Source organism: Pithys albifrons, chromosome Z (genome assembly GCF_047495875.1).
Source record: "Pithys albifrons albifrons isolate INPA30051 chromosome Z, PitAlb_v1, whole genome shotgun sequence".
Lineage (NCBI taxonomy): Eukaryota > Metazoa > Chordata > Aves > Passeriformes > Thamnophilidae > Pithys > Pithys albifrons.
The window spans coordinates 81,517,430-81,534,877 of NC_092497.1; the positions used below are offsets into that span (position 1 = coordinate 81,517,430).

Below are 17,448 nucleotides of genomic sequence, written 5' to 3' on the forward strand. Positions count from 1 at the left end.
GAGTGAAAGAAACAATGATTTGTAGAGGAAGCCCCAGCAGGGAATTTGCCACCATCCCCAGGAAGCTTGGAAACCTGAGAAATTACACAAATAGAATAGGACAACAAAGCTTTCTGTGTGGTTGTTTAAGCTGGCTTTTAACACACATTTCTCAGTCCTCTATGGACATGATGGAAAATCAACCAAGCTTTTAGTACTCAGCTCCCCCAGCGCTGCCTCTAATGCTGGACAGATTCTGAACACCAGTAAATGACCTCACTCTGCTAAACTGTAACTGACATAGCAGAGGAAGCTTGGACAGAGGCATTAATTTTTAATTGCAAGCATAATGATCTGCTTTGTTTGATGTGCATCAGCTGGTATTATGTGTTTGATAAATGCTATCATTTGAAAATTAAATTTTACAAAAAGGATTAGATGAGAAATGGCAAGTAACTAATTAGGGGGAAGCAATGTGAAATTAAAAGGCAGGCAAGCATATGGAACAATGCCTGTATTTCATAGAGATTCAGGAACATTAATGATTAAGCATTCAATTGAATCACAAAATTCTCTGACTCTCAACACAGGACATTTTCCTCTTTATGTCTGTATCTTCCAAAGATTCATTGTACACTGTGCATTTTCTCATTTACTTTGCTACTAATTTCTATCAAAGACTAATCATACAGGAAGGCCCTGTGTAAGAACTAAATTTACAGATCATGTTTACAAATCCCATATCTTGTATTCACAAAATCTCATCACTTGAGATATTCAGGCCTAGAGGAGCTAATTTGGATTCAGCGAAGCACCGACACACATGCACTAATGGAAGTGTTTGTTTAAGTCCAGCTATTTCAGTCTATTAAGTTTAACTCTCAAGTGCTTCAGCTTAAATTGGAATCTGTTTTTTGGCATTCCTGTCTAACACTCACCATATTTAGACATCAGAACTTAATTATGGCTACTGTACTCTCATTTCTGCTGGCCAGTGTCAACCACCCATTTGTGAATGTTTAATAGGATAACAGCGGAAGTATTCCATTAATATTGTATAGCATAGTTAACTTTTCCCCATTTTATTATGAGATTCAATTGCATGAACTGGGCATGGGGAGGATGTGGAAACTTGAAAGACAAAAAAGTTTAGCTCTTTTTTTTTTTATCAATTCTAGTCATAAAAGTTACAAAGTCAGAATGAATGTCTAAGTAGTTGCCACAGCCCAAGAAGGCAGTGGGATCATATTATAGGTTTAATAGATGTGTAAAAAACACATTGGCAAGAGATGAATCAATAATAGATGCAACTTTCTAGCTCCATTTGCACACAAATGTGTATTTGCAGCAAGAAAGATGAAATGCAAAGGTAGTATTGCCAGAAAGCTGCACCAATTGTTGAAAAAGGAAGTCTTAAAAAAGATACCTGTGCTGGTTTAAAGGCGAACCAGCAGGGGAAATGAACTCACCACGAGAGAGATTATAAGTCAGAGCTAAAATTTAATAATAATATTACAATAACAACACTGACACACAAGGGAAATTGCTTTCAACTCACAAACCCCAGCAGTATAACCCAGTGTCCTGGGGCACAAACCCAAGGAGGTTTGTTTGCCCTTGTGCTGAGACCCCTGTGGTTCCCCCAAGTCCAGAGCAAAAGGAAAAGAAAAACCTGTTGGTGCAGGTGAGGGCTGTGGTCTGGGCGAGAGCGGTGATCTCCTCCTGTCGAGGTCCTGCTGCTGCTCTGGATCCGACGAGAAGTTCCCGAGGTCTTCTTACCCACCCCTTATGTACCCTCAGGGAGCACCCAGTCCCTCCCCCTGGGCGGGGACTCACACAATGGGTGATTAACTCTGGGAGCCAGGGGGTGTTGAACTGTTGATGGCCCATTAGCAGCTCCGCCCCCTCAGGCTGGGTGTGAAGGTGATAATGGCTCCCTGGGCAGCTGCTGCTAATGGTCCATTGACCTTGGGGAATGAATAGAGGGGGTAGAATACACAGCTTTGATCACCCCCACACAGGGTTAGCTGGTCCCTCCTGCTGAACTAGGACAATACCATAAGGGAAAAAAAATCTTATAAGGACTATGACATATATGATCAACTGGCAATACAAGGATGAATGAAGCAGGAAGATGGATGGTAGTGAATGTCCTTGGAGCCTCATGGTGAGAAGCTGATGAAGGAACAGTGTAATGGATAAGGCCATGGATGCCCTCGTATACGGGTTTCCTCACTGTATAATGAATCTTGTATTTGGTTGTGCAACCCAAAGGGATAGAATTTTCAACATTGCCATCTGCATACAACTTTTCCTGCACAGCTCTGCAGAACTGTTGGTTGAGTGACACTGAATGGATCAGGGGAAGAAATACTATGCCAGTAAAGGCAGGGAGCAAGTTGGCTGGATACTTGAATTTATTTATGTGACAGTAAAAATTATTTTTTACAGTTTCACCGAGGTTTAAAAAACACCCAGACAACAAAACCACATTCTAAAGTGACATAAATATCTGCTTTCTGTGGATTACACAGATTTATTATTTTCAGGTACTGCTATTTCCCTCATATGATTCAGCAAATACATTCTACCAAGAAAATTATTTCATCACATGCTTACGTTTCTCATCAAAGTGAGGCAATGGAGACCAAGTTCAAGACTGAAATAGGAAGGTGTGAAGATTCCTGAGCTGTTAGATTGCATCTAACTTTTATAGTCTCTTCAGAGACATCCAAGTGTAAAGAGCACAGTATTGTCACAGCTTCATTTGCCAGCATCACACATCACACCTTAGAGTAATCACCCTGTAAGTATCTGAACCATGTAAAGATATGCACAAATTCATTTCATGCTTAATGAAAACATTAAAATATTAAACAATTAAGTTTGTTGTTATGGCTGGGAAATTCACATACTAATTCACCTACTAATGTGAGTCTTTACCAAGCCAAGTTCAGAACTTGGGACTATTCTTTTTACACAGTGAAAGAACACCAGGCCACATATCTGATACCAAGCTACATCTCAGCTGAGTATATTGTTACCCTTTGTTAATTTTCTTTCCCAAGAAGCAGAGTAATAAAAGAAGGTGAGGCACAGAACTACTCGGGAAAACAGAAATTCTCTTCTGAAGTATATTTGATGTTTTGAATCTTGCTTTCACTCTAAACTGCAACAAAGATGAAAGGTTTGGTCTCTTTCCTCCTCTCTATGATACAAAAATTCTGAAAAAAAAAGAGATATTCTACTTTGATTATGTGTTTAGTTTTCATACAGACATGTATTGCTAGAAGCAAAGAGTCAAGACAAAATGATTTGGTCATTGACAAAGTGCAGCACTTTTGCCATATCAAAGCAGAATTTTTTCAATAGCATCAATACAATTATTCACTGATGGAAAAATTCCTGCCAAAATATTTGAAATAATAATCTCACAACATCAACTTAATATGCTTTGATAGAGACAACATTATTTAATTACTGCAGTGATAAAGACGATTCTCAGCTTTATGGACAACTTCTGTCTTCCAGAGAAGCCTTACAATGCAAAGCAGCAAACCCTGGAGATAAGGCCAGAGAATATTTACTACATCATGCCTGTCCATAGGAATAAGAGCCCTATTGAGATGGGTCTCTTAACCTGACTGGTATGGCAAGTGTTTGCTCAGAGAACAGGAAACAGAGAAAAGAACAGAGCTATAGGGACAAGGGGAGTAGAATAGGAAGAGTACAAACAAGAAAATATCAGCTTAGGAACTAGAAATTGTAAATGGCAACCTAGCAATGGTCTTAGTCATAAACTAGGTTGGTACACCTGTCTTCATAAAGAAAAAAATCCCATAATTTGCCTTCATGTGTTTGCATGTCACAGAGACACAGCAATCAATACATGTTTGTTTCACTTTTTTTAAGGACAGGCAGCTAAAATTTTGTCTTGTGATAGCTGCAGCAAATGCTCACCTAGAAAGGTCATCTTCAAGAAATCTCATGGGACCTTTGCTTCAGAGCTAGCAGAAATAGCTGAAAAGTTCTTTCACTGTTTTGTGTTAATGGAAAAATCCACTTCTTAAAAAGAATATTATGGGTTTTTTTTCTATTTTGGTGGAAAAAAAAGATCTTACCTAAAGTCTGATATAAGTTTGAAATGGCAAGAAAAAAGCAACACTTTTGAAGAGACAAAAATGAATGAATTCTGAAATGTTTTGACAGTCAGAATTAACAGCTGAAGAATTGACAGCAAGAAGAAACATACAGTAGATTTGAGTTCAGTGAACTAAACCACTGAAGGGATTGTAACTGCTGTACACAAACGACCCTTAGCAAGTACCTGAGTCCTCTGTCTCAGTAACTGTATTGATACAAAGCTAATCTTGCTGCTGTGCAGGTCTCACCTGCGGTGCACTGAACAGTGCTGCAGTTACAACAGTGAGAACCAATAAGGCGGGGGGGAGGGAGAGGGAGAGGAAAAAGAGGCAAAGTGTGTTTATTTTGGGCAGCTGTTTAACTGTTTTCTATAACCTTCACACTTGGTTTGTGAGCTTTCTTATTAGTATCAGTTTTATGATGGCATTGATTTGAGTTTAGCAGTCAAACACCATATGGAATTGAATAACAAACATTGCATTTAAAAATGTTGAAATTAAACTTCCTGACTTTTTTTCCCTCTCCTTCTTTCTAGTGACCCTGATAGTAATTTCTCTGTGGAAAACGTCACCAATTATTGGCTTATTTCACCTTCTTACAAAGACATCACTAAACACAGATTCCCATTTGGTGGGCAAGAAGGGAGCCTGAGTTCCATGAACAAAGCTCCACGGAGATCTTTGCTCTGAGTTTTCTGTACTGTTCATCTGCAACAAGTGAGGTCACAGAGTGGATTCCTACTTTCCTGGTTCTGTAAATGAAGAACAAGCCTGTTCCCACACTCAGGATCAGGCATATTTCAGCTACATAGTACAAATCAGAATTAGAACTCGCTTTGGTATTTTGGGCAGTTTTGCAGAGTGCGTGTGTGCGACAGTCCTCTGTCCATGGTGCTGTGCTAGGATCTCTGAATAGGTACCAGTCTCCATCCTTCATCTTGCTGAGAAAACATTGCTATTTCTGAGATTTGTTGCTGTCCAGTAAATGTTATTAAATTGTATCACTGTCAGATTCATAGTCATAAACTATTATGGACCTCATATATTGTTGTATGCCATCAGAAAGAAGATGTATATGGCATTACTAATATCGTTACCATGGCTGGGCAAGCTGTTATTTCTACTGTAGCAGACATCGTGTATTCCAGGTAAATCATGTAACAAATCCCCATGAATCCATCTGTCCAGCTGCATTTCTCCACAAATTGAGGAAAGGTTGTGTCTCCAAGGTAAAAACCTTCTCCAGAAGCCTTTCTGAGACCACGATTAGACACAGATCTATAGATCTAATCTCTTCTTGTCTGCGTCCTTTCTTGCCTCTGTGCCTGAACTTCATGTGGTGAGGAGTGCACTGGTAGGAACTTCCCTAAGAAGTCAGGGTATCACCTGGATAGGAGGCACCAAAATCAGGCTTACAAGTGCTAGGGTTTCCACCTGTGGGTTTTTATTTGGAAGCTGGTGCTTGGGGTAGGAAAAAGATGCTGAAGTTGGGAGTAGGAGTATCTCAGTGGAGTTTGTGGTTTGATGAGCCTATGGCTTGTTTTCTGGAAGAACAGGGAGCTATGAAGTATTTGATGTTAAGAGTTATGTTTCACTGTCTCATGGGTCATGATTTTCTGTGGCAGCTCTATAATCTGGAAACAGTGGAAAGAGTCTGGGAAGAGAATGACGGGTACCTGAACTTTGAAGAGTCAGCTGGCTTTGGACGCAGATCAGTGGCTCTAAAAAGGTCAACCAGAAGCTCAAGGACCTCTCAGGGACTTCTTGATGTGCCTATTGTTTTCCTGCATTCTGAAAGCCCCTGTGGATGACATCACTAGTCTCTGCTTACAAAGGACGATATTTGACATTGTAAAACTTCTAAGGAGCCTATGAACAGGAAAGATGACATTTCTCAGCATCCCCACTTGATTATGCTGACCCTTGGCTGCTACAGGAGTTCTTTGATGTAGCATGATCCAGCAATCCCAAAGCAGGAAGAAGAAAGCTGATTTTAGAGTGTTCTAACAGTTAGCCCACACTTCTTTAATCCTTGTGATTGAGGGCATTGGTATTAATTTTTCCTTTCTGCAACTCATTAGTAAAATTGCAGCACGTGCCTACCCAGGTGAGTTTCCTAGACTCACACTAATGTCTGTTGTGAAAGTGGTGTTCTCAGAGCTCACAGAATTGACCAGAACAGTTCAGTGGAAGGAACCTAAAATGATAATCTAGTCCAACTGCCTGACCACTTTAGGATGATTGAAAATTAAAGCATGCTGTAAAGGGCATTGTCCAAATGCCTCTTAAACACTGACAGGCATGGGACACCGAGGCAGACCCAGGTGGGTAGACACTGTCCTGGAAGTAGACGCATGCACTCCCTCATTTGCAGATGGCATTCGAGAGCTTTGCAGAGTGCGGAGCCTCGGTGGCCGGCACCGCTGCGCCGGCAGGGATTTCTGTCATACCTGCTGGATCTGCACGCCTTTCCTAGGGGTGACAGATGCGGCCCCGGCGTCCTCACTGACCTTCAGAGGACGTCGTCCATGGGCCGTTCCAGCGCCTCTGCAGGACGCCGATGCGGCTGCTCCTTCATCCCCGGGCTCCCATTACAACCAGCAGCACTTCGCCCTAGTCCCCTCCCTCCTTTTAGGCCCATATACGTTACTTTGGGGGTTGTTGTCCCACCTTTCCTGCTGTCGACACAGAAGGGCGGATCGGCAGGAGAACTCGTCCCCTCCCTATCCAGCTCCAAGCTGCCTGTCGGTAATCCCTAAAGGTGGGTGCTGGTGCCGTGAGAGGGGATTGCTCTGCTGTGCCACGTAGCTCTAGCACCGCACGCAACTCCTTCCTCACCTTCAGATGCCGTCCCGAATACGGGCTGGACAACAGATCGCTGCACTCGTGTCCTTCAACTGACAATCGCGGGGAGGCGACACCTCTTCTGCCCTTTCCTCTTCGCCCCTCCTCACCCGCCTTCCCCCCCCCCTCCTCCCCCCCATGTGGTTAGCGAAAGCACAGGGACGAAGAGCCGGCGATTCTTCGGCCACAGTAAATCCGAGACGGACCAGGAGGGAGGAGGAGGGTCTTCTCCCTCCCTATCTTCTTCCTTGTCTTTTCAACTCCTTACAGGACCTCGAGAATGAGAGGGGATCTTCGTGAAGGACTCAGAGCAGAAGACGCAGAACGCTCTCCCACACCCTCCCCCTTTTTCAGGAAGCCGTGTTTGCAGAGATTTCCCCTGGCACACACACTGACTCCCGAGGAGATGCAAAGAAGCAACTGCAAAATGCAACAATGGGTTGACACCTCCCATTCTTCCCCCAGGGCAAAGCACAAGGACACCTGGCTGCTGCAGATAGTCGGGGGTGGGGTGGGGGACATACATGCAAATACACGCATCCCTCCGAGGGGCTCGGGGAGCGCTGGGAGCCCCCGGCGCTGCGAGCACCGAGGGGCGAAGGCGATGCAGGGAAGGGGCGGGGGAGCCGGGGGCAGGGGGAGGGAGAGAGTCCAGCTCCCGCAACGAGGGGAGGAGGAAGGAGGGACCGTGTCGGTGGGATGGTCCGGAAATGCTGTGATAAAAAGAGGGGCGCGGGGGAAAAGTAGGGAGAAGCTCTGGAGTCATTCCCTGTCCCTGTCACTGCACCCGCAACTTCCCCGCAGCCCTGAGGCACACGGGCGCCGGCCGGAGCCTCCAGGAGAGGAGACGAGCCGCAGCAGCCGCCACCTGCCGCAGCCACCTGCCGCCGGCCCGGCCCGGCTCAGCACAGCGCCCGTCGCCGAGCGAGGTATCGGCGCCGGGCCGGGCGGGCCGTGCCGTGCAGTGCCGGGAAGGGCAGAGAGGAGAGGCGGGGTGTGGGCACACAGGGACAGGGAGAGCCCTCGCCCCTCCAGGTGGTGGCACGCCTGTGAGCCGGTACCGGAGCCAGGCGTGGGGTGGCCGCGGCCGGGATCAGCAGTGGGAGGTGGCAGCCTGCGCGGCGGGGCTGCTGTGCTGCATCTGGGGCCGGCCGGTCTCCACCTTGAGCCGTCCCGGCTGATCCTACGGAGGTGGAGCCCTTACTGGCATTGCTCTTGGGGGCTCTCCGAGGGATTCGGGTGGGCGGCTCTGCCCCGCATCTGAGCTTTCCATTCCGCCACCCGGGCAACATCCGCACCCAGACCTCTGAGCATTCTCCGCTTGTCCTCCCGGGCACTTGCAGCGCGCTTCACCTTCAAATGCCCCCTCGGCGGTACCCGGGCGGAACTGCGACTCCGGAGCAAGCCCTCCGAAAACCGAGAGGGCGAGAGGCAGGCGGGGAAACAAGAAAGTTAAAAGGTTTAACCCCTTCCTGCCCGTCTGGAGTAGACAAGCCGGGAGAGGCACCGCAGTACTCCATGCTTTGCTCCTGGCCACTTACCCTGTTTGGGGGAACCACGGCATTCCCGTGTCTCTTTCCACCTCCTGCCAGCATGCAGCTTTGCTCCTCAAGTACCTTGTTGTACAAAGCAGGGCCTGAAGGGATGGAAGGCTGGAAACTTGTCTGCTCTTAGACAAGGGGAGAAAGGCTGTGGGGAGAGAGCTGAGAAAGACCAGGCAACAGCCTTTTCTTCTAGAGACTATTCCTCTTTTTATTGTGCCTCTTTGCAGGCTGCCCTCCAAGGACTCCTGGTCTCTGTGCATGTGAGGTGTGAAGGCGGGAGTACCCCAAAGCCCTCATCATGGATTTTGTTATGAAACAAGCTCTAGGAGGTAAGTGTGGTTGGCATATGAGGGGCCTTGAATCCCTCTCACCCTTCCTTTTTACATCTGACAGGAGAGGACATGGTCTATAATGGTTGGGTATGTATCTGGAAAAGCTATTCGAAGAGTTAGAAGAGCATGCCTTGTTACTGATTCATGATCCCAGAGCCAAGTGTTTGAAGACAGTGAGCAGGAGAGGGCAGCAACAAGCAGAGACCAAAGCCCCATGTCAGAGAAGAGACCCCCCACACTTGGTATGCAGGGCCTGGGTCATGCCTCATCTGGAACCCTGCCAACTGGCTGCATATCCTGCTGTACAGTGTGTAGGTCTTGATTTGCTTCATGCCATAGCACTGAGGCAGGTTATTATAAAGGCTGTGGACTGGTTTAGCTAGAGAAAACTCAGAGAAAGAATACAATTTTGTCTGTGGTCCTGTTTTCATCTTTGACCAGAACATTAGCCAAATCTTGAACAAAAAATGGCCAGTGCAGTAATTTTTGTATTTTGAGAGTTACTTTTAATAAGAACACTGCCCCAGCAAGGAGGGAAACAGTAAAGAAGTGTCTCCACACAGCCTACCTGGCTTTGAGGCTAAAATTCTGTGTGGTTCAGTATATTAGCTTCCATGTGTGATGAATCGTTTTAACCTAATGGCGGGAAATAGAAAAGATAGGGATTTGTTGGTGGGGGAGGAAATTGAAAATAACACACAGGTGTTTGGAAATAGGGTTCCTTTAATTTGCCAGTTATGCTGCACTTTTGGGCTGCTTGACCTGAATGTTTAGTCTAAGCAATGCTGTCACTGAGATGATGCTGGCTGTTATTGGGAACTGGAATAGTTGGCCTAAGAGGAAGTCATTCCCTGTTGTACTGTGTCTCGTGTGTGCATTTTCCATTGTTTTTCCTTTGAAGACACTGTAGGGTCATGGGACTGGGTGAATGTGTAATGATGGTGATATTGATGTCATATACAACTTCAGTATTTACTGCAGGACTCTGTCTCATGGCATGAAAAAATTGTTTGCATCTTTGAAAGTGTTTCGTGTTCTTCACCAGGGGAGCAAAATTCTCACAGTGAAGAACAGAGAAAGCAACCCAAGTTTTAATTGTGGTGTTTTGAACAGGAAAATCAATCTGGAGAAGAAGGGAACTAATTCAGTTGGATGAAATAGCAATATATGAAGATATCTATGTGAGAAGACAATAGTTTGTGTGGTAGCAGTGTTAGGTTTCGTTGTTTCTACAGTGCCTGCTTTGAAGAAGAAAACAGTTTTGAGATGTGCAGGTTTTGCACTATTTACTATAGTATGAATAAGGTTGCTTGCACAGAAATGACTAAGTTTACTTGCCAACTGGAGATACAGCCACTGCGGCTGCAGATCCATGAATCCATTAAAGGGAAATAACTGCTTAGAGACTGCAGTTAAAGGCAGGGGGAGGAGGGCTGCAGCAAAGCAATATCAGCTGAGATGCATACCTTTTTTTTGCAGCTTAGTGACTTAACCTGAGTTGGAAGCAGTGTCTGCCTGTGCTTAACAGCATTCACTCCGGGCAGACATTCATTCTAATATAATGTTGCGTGCCAGGGTCAGTACTTTTATGATAATAGGACTTGCTGTCAAGGCAAATTAAAAAACCATCTTTTTGTGAAGTCTGAGTTCCTGATGTCTGTCAAGATATTGCCCAGAGCACCAACTCTTCTGCCAGATGACTTAGTGTGTCTGGAACTTGCCCACTTACTCAATAAAGAAGTCTCTGCAGAGTGGTAAAATCCAGGAAATGCTAATTCATTAAGCAGAGTTCTACTTTTAAATTAGAAATAGTTTCAACAAGGAAAGACAAGATCTCCCAGTGCAAATATAATATGGAAAATAAAGGTGGTTTTGGACACTCATTTCTCACTGGAGTTAAAGCCTAAGCTGACACAAATCATGCAACCTGGCCACTGAAAGTTACAGAATTAAAATTACAGTTTGTTTCCTTAATTATGGGGCCAGAACCCTTTGTGTATGTGAGTTCTGACATCCAAAAGGAAATGCTTAAATTGATCAAAGCACCAAATCTCTAGTTTTTGACAGGTGTGCTTTGGCTAAGATGCATAATGTGATCTACTAGTGACCTTTTTTATTATGCTCACTTTCAGGGAAGCCTTTGTGTGGATTTCATGGCTCTTTGATTTTAGTTTGATGCAGTTTTTCCCAGAACACCTCTGAATTCATTTGGATGTCTGATAGGATTTTTTGAATGGTGCAAAAGTCCTTATCCCATTCTCAGAAACTCTTCTGGCACTCCTGGAACAAAGAAAAAAAGTACTGCAATTTTCTCAGTAAGGTTCCCCCTAATTTATAGAGTCAGACTTGCTATAGATACTCCTTGCAGCTGCACTTACAGCTATGGTAGTTTAACCCTTCAACTATCTCAGCTGGTGACAACTCACAAAGGCTAAGGGCCACTTAAGTGTCCTTGACTGAACATAACCATTATGTAATTTTCTCTGCCCACTGTCCAGCACCAAAACAGGGCTTAAGACAGAGCTTATGATAGCTAAGAGCCTGGATTTGAGAACTCTTTGCAGGTGGGGTGTTTTTGACCTTACCCTGCTGGACAAGACTATGCAGGTCTCTGAAGCATGTGAGGACTTTGAGCCCAGGTTTTGTCATACTGGTATGATCAGAGGAAGTACTGAAAGGAAAACATCATTGTTCTCCTACCTCCTCACTCACCTTACTAAAGAATTAGCAGTAACAGTAGCCTTAGCAGGACACTTCTGTGGGAGTTTTACCATTGCCTTTGAAGCAAAATTTGAAGATGTTACCATTGTCTCTAATGGCACAGGTGATTGGATTTGCTTTTTCTTGGAGTTTTGCTAGTCAGAGGGGAAGAAGGGAGCAAGATTATTTGGAAAGGTAGGTGAGCTAAGTTAGCAAGTAAGACAAGGCAGTTATGTGACGTAGAGTTATTTTATTTGAAAGTCTGTGTCAGTGGGGGATCTAGGTTTTGTGAAATCAGTTTGACATCTTATTGTATTGCTGAAGTAGAATGTGTCATTTCCTTGACTTGTTAAAGGAGGTCTGCAAAAGCCTGCTGTTTCTGAGAAGTAGAAGACCATCCTCTACTATACAACCAGCACTGGTATTTTGCTGCTGGTGTGGGCATCAGAGTTTATGCCTGGAAGTTGACCAGCTTGAAATTTATTTCCAAATTGCTGATCCCTTGATGGCAAAATCCTTGACCCTTTCATTAGCAGTGGGAACAGTGCTCCAGAAAAAGCAATAGAAAATAGTAGTTTATTTGGCCAATTTGCTACTCTGGCTTTTGTTTTGGGGGGGGAGGGAGGGGGTGTTGTTGTTGTTTTTCTGTTTGGTTTTTTTTGTGTGCTTCTCAGAGTTTTCCACAGCCTATATGAGAGTCATTCCCTTTATTGGCTGACAGTGACAGAAGCCATAGAGAAGTCATGATGATAATTAGCTGTGTAAGATAAGAAGAAAACAGCAAGAGGAAACCTAAGGGCTTAAAACTGCTGCTTCTTCCACAGAAGTAACAGCAAGGTGGTATTTTGTTCCTCTGACCCCGCCACCTCAGCAGACATTGACACAGATGTATAGCCGGGTTGATGGGTGCTTTGCTGTTCCGGTGACAGTTCACATGAAGACAATTAGAGTGATTACGTTAGAAGTGCTCTTTACCAAGGCAGGTCAGGACTCTGGACTGCTGTCATCATGACCAATGTGTATGACTTCCCAGGAAAAAGCTGGAAGTGGAAGACCTGAAATGGGCCTCACAGGAGTTTAGCTGTTTCACTGGGCATTGATTATTTCCTCTTAAGTGTGTCAGAGCAAAAGGTGAAGAACCCTCACTCCCACGTTGTACTACACTGTATCACTTGCTCTGTAGACAAACAGGGAAACTGGACGGAAACAGGAGAGCATGAACTTCATGAAGCTCTGTTGGGCATTATTCTGTTACTGGATGACTTGAGGGCCAAGTGTCTGAGGCATTTTCAGATGACAAAGAGGAAAGCCTATAGCAGGTGAGGAGGATTTGTTACAGGAATTTGAATCATGATGTGTGTGAAGAGAGAGAGATTTCTTACTGTAGAAATCAGCATTTTGCAGACTAGAATGCTGTGAAGATGAACAGAACACACAGTAGCTCTTACTCTGTATTATATAATGCGCAGAGCCCTTTTAATGTGCTACTTTTATTGCCATTAATAGGAGAAATGGCAAGAACTGGATGGGATAAGGTTGGGATGCCTGCCTTAAATATTGACTGTAGATAAATCATGTAACTCATTTCACATGCAGTTATGCATATAAGTGGTACTGTCTGTATTTCTTCATGCTTTCAGCAGCCTTGTATTCATTGCACAATTCAAGCCCCTCTAGGAAGAAGGATGCCTCTGGGTTTTCTGGATAGTTATTCACTGTGATAGATACTGCAGGCATGATTTTCTGTTTTAATGGTGGCAGTTTAGAGGTAGAACTGATACTTGACATTCACTGCTTTAACTGTCAAGAATCAGTGGACACTGGGTTTAGTTAATATGGTTTACGATACTGTAGGAAGAAGTCAAATGCAACCAGATTGCCATCTGGAATATGTCAGCAGGGGGGCACTGCCTGCTTCATGTCCCTTACCAGCAACTCTGACCCAGCTATGTACACCACAAAACACAGTCCAGAAGGAGTCCTCTAGTTCTTGAAAGTAGACAGAGATTTAAACCCTCTTGAAGGTAATGGGATTTAAGTCACTGTCCATAAACTCTGAAAAAACGGCCCTTGTGCTAAGCGTATATTAGTGAAGATATGTGTATGTGAATGCCAGATAAGCTTGAATGAAAACCATGCCAGTGTTTAACAACTTAGCAGTTGTTAAACTCCTTCTATATATTGTGCTCTGCATTTGCCTCATTTTAGTGGGCAAATGGTGGTGTGGGGGTTAAGTCCTTAATTTTTCTTGGAGTCTGCTAGACTGACTGCAGTTAGCAGCAATACAGACCTGTCAAAGGTGGAACAGACTACAAAATAAGCACAGTGATTTTTGTTCTCTTCTTTTCCAAGTCACTCCCTTGTTTCTCACATTTCCAGTTCTCTGCTGAGCCTCTGTCCTACTCTGGGACCTCATGTATCAACTAGGCTGTGCTCCATTGTTTATGTTAAATGTATGAACTTCTGGAGCAGGACAGAAACTGTCATGCAGAACTCCAAGCCGTAGTAGCAACAAATAGTGCTGATATTTAATTCTAGGGTCTGTTTTGTTTCTGATCCTTGAAATCTTTATCGCAGGATGTCTTTCATTTTGCTGTCAGGTACATCCAAATCACAAAGACTGGAGAATATGACAAGAGACAGGAGGTGTCAAGCCCATTGTAGTATGTGATAGATTTTAGGGGGCCACCTACCTTTATTTGCAGCTAACGTTTGCCCATATTGTGTGCATTCTGGGTCCCACAGATTAAAAGAGTTTTTAAGGTAGTTGAAGGTGTCCAGATGAGGGCAATAAAGTGAGAGGGCTGGAAGCAATGTCCTCTGAGAAGTGGCTAAGGACCTGCTTTTTTTCTTTGGAGAAAAGGAGATTGAGAGGTCATCTGACTGCTCTCTACAACTTCTTTAGAAGGAGAAGGAGGTGCTGATCTCTTCTTCCTGGGATCCAGTGACAGGATAGAAGAATCTGGGATAGGTGGCCTATCTCTTGGATACATTTTTCACAAGCAATGATGCTATAGGCTCTTTTTCTAATGCATAGTGCTGGCAAAGAGATTTTCTTCAAGAATTTGATTGAGTTGAGGGTAATCATGATGTCTGTTGCCAAGACAAAGATAGAAAAGAAAATGACATGTAGGTGTCTCAGTGCTTCCACAAAACCAAAACAGACATGCTGTTCAAGGCTGATGAATATATACCAGACTTGGATCCCTTTTTTATTTTATTTGATGCCAGATCCTTCAATGGCACCTGTAGGGCTTAATTTGTTCTTCAGGAATTCCCATTTAGAGCAAAAAGCAAGATTCTTCCAAGGAGGTAAATTGTTGCTGTTTAAATGATACAAATGAAACAACTACAGTGATTGTCAGATGATCCAAACCAGGAGGTGAAAAAAGGGCCAGGTCTTTTCTTTCTGTGCCTTTCTTGAGAAACCTCCCTTCTACATTTGCCTGCCTCTTTTGGGCCTGTTGCTCTTAGAATCCTACAAATGCTCTCACTTGTGTCTGCTGGGATCTTACTTATGTTTATCTTACTTGCAAGCAGGCACTGAGAACGGAGTTTCTTATTTAGTATATCTGGAGGAAATGGGCAGACTTCAGCTGACTGTAGAGGTGTGCCATGAAGAGCTGGCTAAGATTTCTCCTGCTGAGCATCTGCCTGCTGAAAGCCTGCTTGGAGTGGAGTGAGATGGGCGAGCTGAAAGCTTTCTCTCTCAGAGGGGGAGAATTAAGGAAATTTCACCTATATTAAATAGTTTGTCTAGGATTCATTCATGGCAGAAAAAAAAAAGATGCTTCTCCTTAGTTTTCTGTCCACTTCAAAGGAAGCTCTGCATACTTTTGATTTTAATGGCTGTTGTTGTACTCCTGAATCTTTATGACTTTTTTACCTTTCATAATTGAAGCAGAGAAAAGTGGTGGTTTCTTGCCAGCTGCCTGGTTTTGGCACAAACAGAGTTCATCAATGCTGATATTTTGGTCTGTGTTGCATAGGAAATGTTCTTTACAACAGCAGGTGTGGAGCCAGGAAGCAGTCTAGTGCATGATGTATTACAGTTATTCAGATCTTCTTGGTGAAATGGGATGCTAAAAATATGAGCAACAGGTTTGTCTTTGTGTTGGTTCTTGAGGAGAGGGAAGTTCAGAATGTAGTTCACCTGTTAGCTGTGGAGACCTACTCACTCGTGCTGGCAAAAGGATAGACATTAGAGAAAACTGATGTATACAAATGCTGATGTACTGAGAGGGCTTTGTTCTCTGACTGGAAGTTAAAGGTTTGAGCTCCTAAAGCTATGACACCGAATCCATGATGGCTATCTGGGTTTAGAAATCATGCTAAGTTGGGAGTGTATGGTCTGCATTTGTTACCACTGCAGTAAAGTACAGGGTTCCAAAAGTAACCTCTGCAGAGGCTGTCCCTTAAGAGAACACAGGAATGTCTCTTTCATTTTGTGGCATGCCCCAAGGCCACCAGCATAAAAATCCAGCCTAGCAGCAAGACTGGTTGCATGGGAAGCTGCATTTGCCATGTGCATGGAGATGAGAAGTTTTCCTGCAATTTTTGAAGTCCACCAAGTTGTTGAGGAGGCTTAGAAGAGGAATGGCAATAAGCAGGAAAGGCTAGCAGAAAGAATGGAACAGATCTCTGACGTGCTGCCATTGGCTTGTCTCATGTCAGAGAGCTACAATGCATGTTCTTCTGTTTGAAAGTCAAAGTCACTTCTCTGAACACTATGTGATAGTGTTCAGAGAAGAAAGAGATCCAGAGAAAAATATAGGTTCTAGTGTTATCTAGGGTGAAAATTCATAGTTTTTCAGGCCCTTTGAGAGGAGATATGGCTCATAAAGTAGTAACTGGGACATTAGTCCCTCAATGCTACAGTTTCTACTCTCACTTCCAACAGCTGCAGATGCAACATGCTCTTCCAAGTTTACTGACTCCTCTCTTTCAGTTCTGGGGCAGAAAGCACTCTGCCTTAGCCTTGGATGCATCTTTGTGGGTGAACCTCTGCACTGTTTTTGTATACTCATTCCATGTGCTGAAGTCAAGTATTTGGTCAAGTCAGCACAGAACTTTAAACATTTTTTAACTTATTTGAGCACTGTGCTGGTTGCCATCATACTGTCTCACAGTTTGATTGTAAGAGCTTGCATATAGTCAGTTATGTTTCTTTCAGGTTAGTTTTTTGTGGCTGGAGTACACATCTTTTGATGTAGAAGATTGCCAAGAAGGCTGAAAGTTTCCACAGGTTGCTGAGCAGATGATCATGTAGTTTGCTAAAGGGTAACAGCTGCAATTACAGGCTTGGCAAGGGTTACTGGTGATCTATCACTGGTACTAGTCAGTGCATATTAGAAACAATATACTCAAACAATCAATGATCACCCTGTGTAATCTGAGGATTTTTTCCCCCCTCTCTTGTATTTTTAAATGAGCTGCTTTCATGTTGGGTGGATGCTGTCACTGCAGATAGGCATTAATACAAATTTAATCTGCTGACATTTTGCATCTTTTTCCAATTTGAATTTATTATTACCTACAAGAATGAAGCTGTTTAGTAGCTTCCTACGTTTTCGCACATGATTTGAGTCTCGTGGCTTCTTTGCAGTGATTCTGACCTTGAAGAAATATCAAACACAACAACATCAACAGAAATTTGGGATTCAAATGACTGTGAATTACCTTCAGTGGACAATAAGAACAAAAACAAACAAACAAACAAAAACCCAGGCTGGGAATGGTGGAGCTGTTTTGACAACTCTGGTCTCCTGATAGAATTGAAGCAACAAAGGGAAAGGCAGGCAACAATTATAGGAAAATGGAAGGGAAAGAAATATGTATCAGTGCATAGGTTTGAAAGTAGCTGAGCTGCCATATCTCTGTGTACCTGCATCTATCTCTCTCTCTCTC

The 17,448-nt window shown here is 43.8% G+C and overlaps 1 protein-coding gene across 1 annotated transcript in view; it reads left to right on the top strand.

The window, feature by feature from the left end:
- The first annotated feature begins 7,668 nt into the window (after nt 1–7,668).
- The window catches only part of CPLX1 (complexin 1), a 125,398-nt gene continuing 115,618 nt past the window's right edge, over nt 7,669–17,448 (top strand). Inside the window, exons 1-2 of the mRNA XM_071581312.1 lie at nt 7,669–7,894; nt 8,737–8,838. Coding sequence (XP_071437413.1) covers nt 8,808–8,838 — 31 coding nt within the window. The 5' untranslated portion in view covers nt 7,669–7,894; nt 8,737–8,807. The remainder of the gene's footprint in view (nt 7,895–8,736; nt 8,839–17,448) is intronic.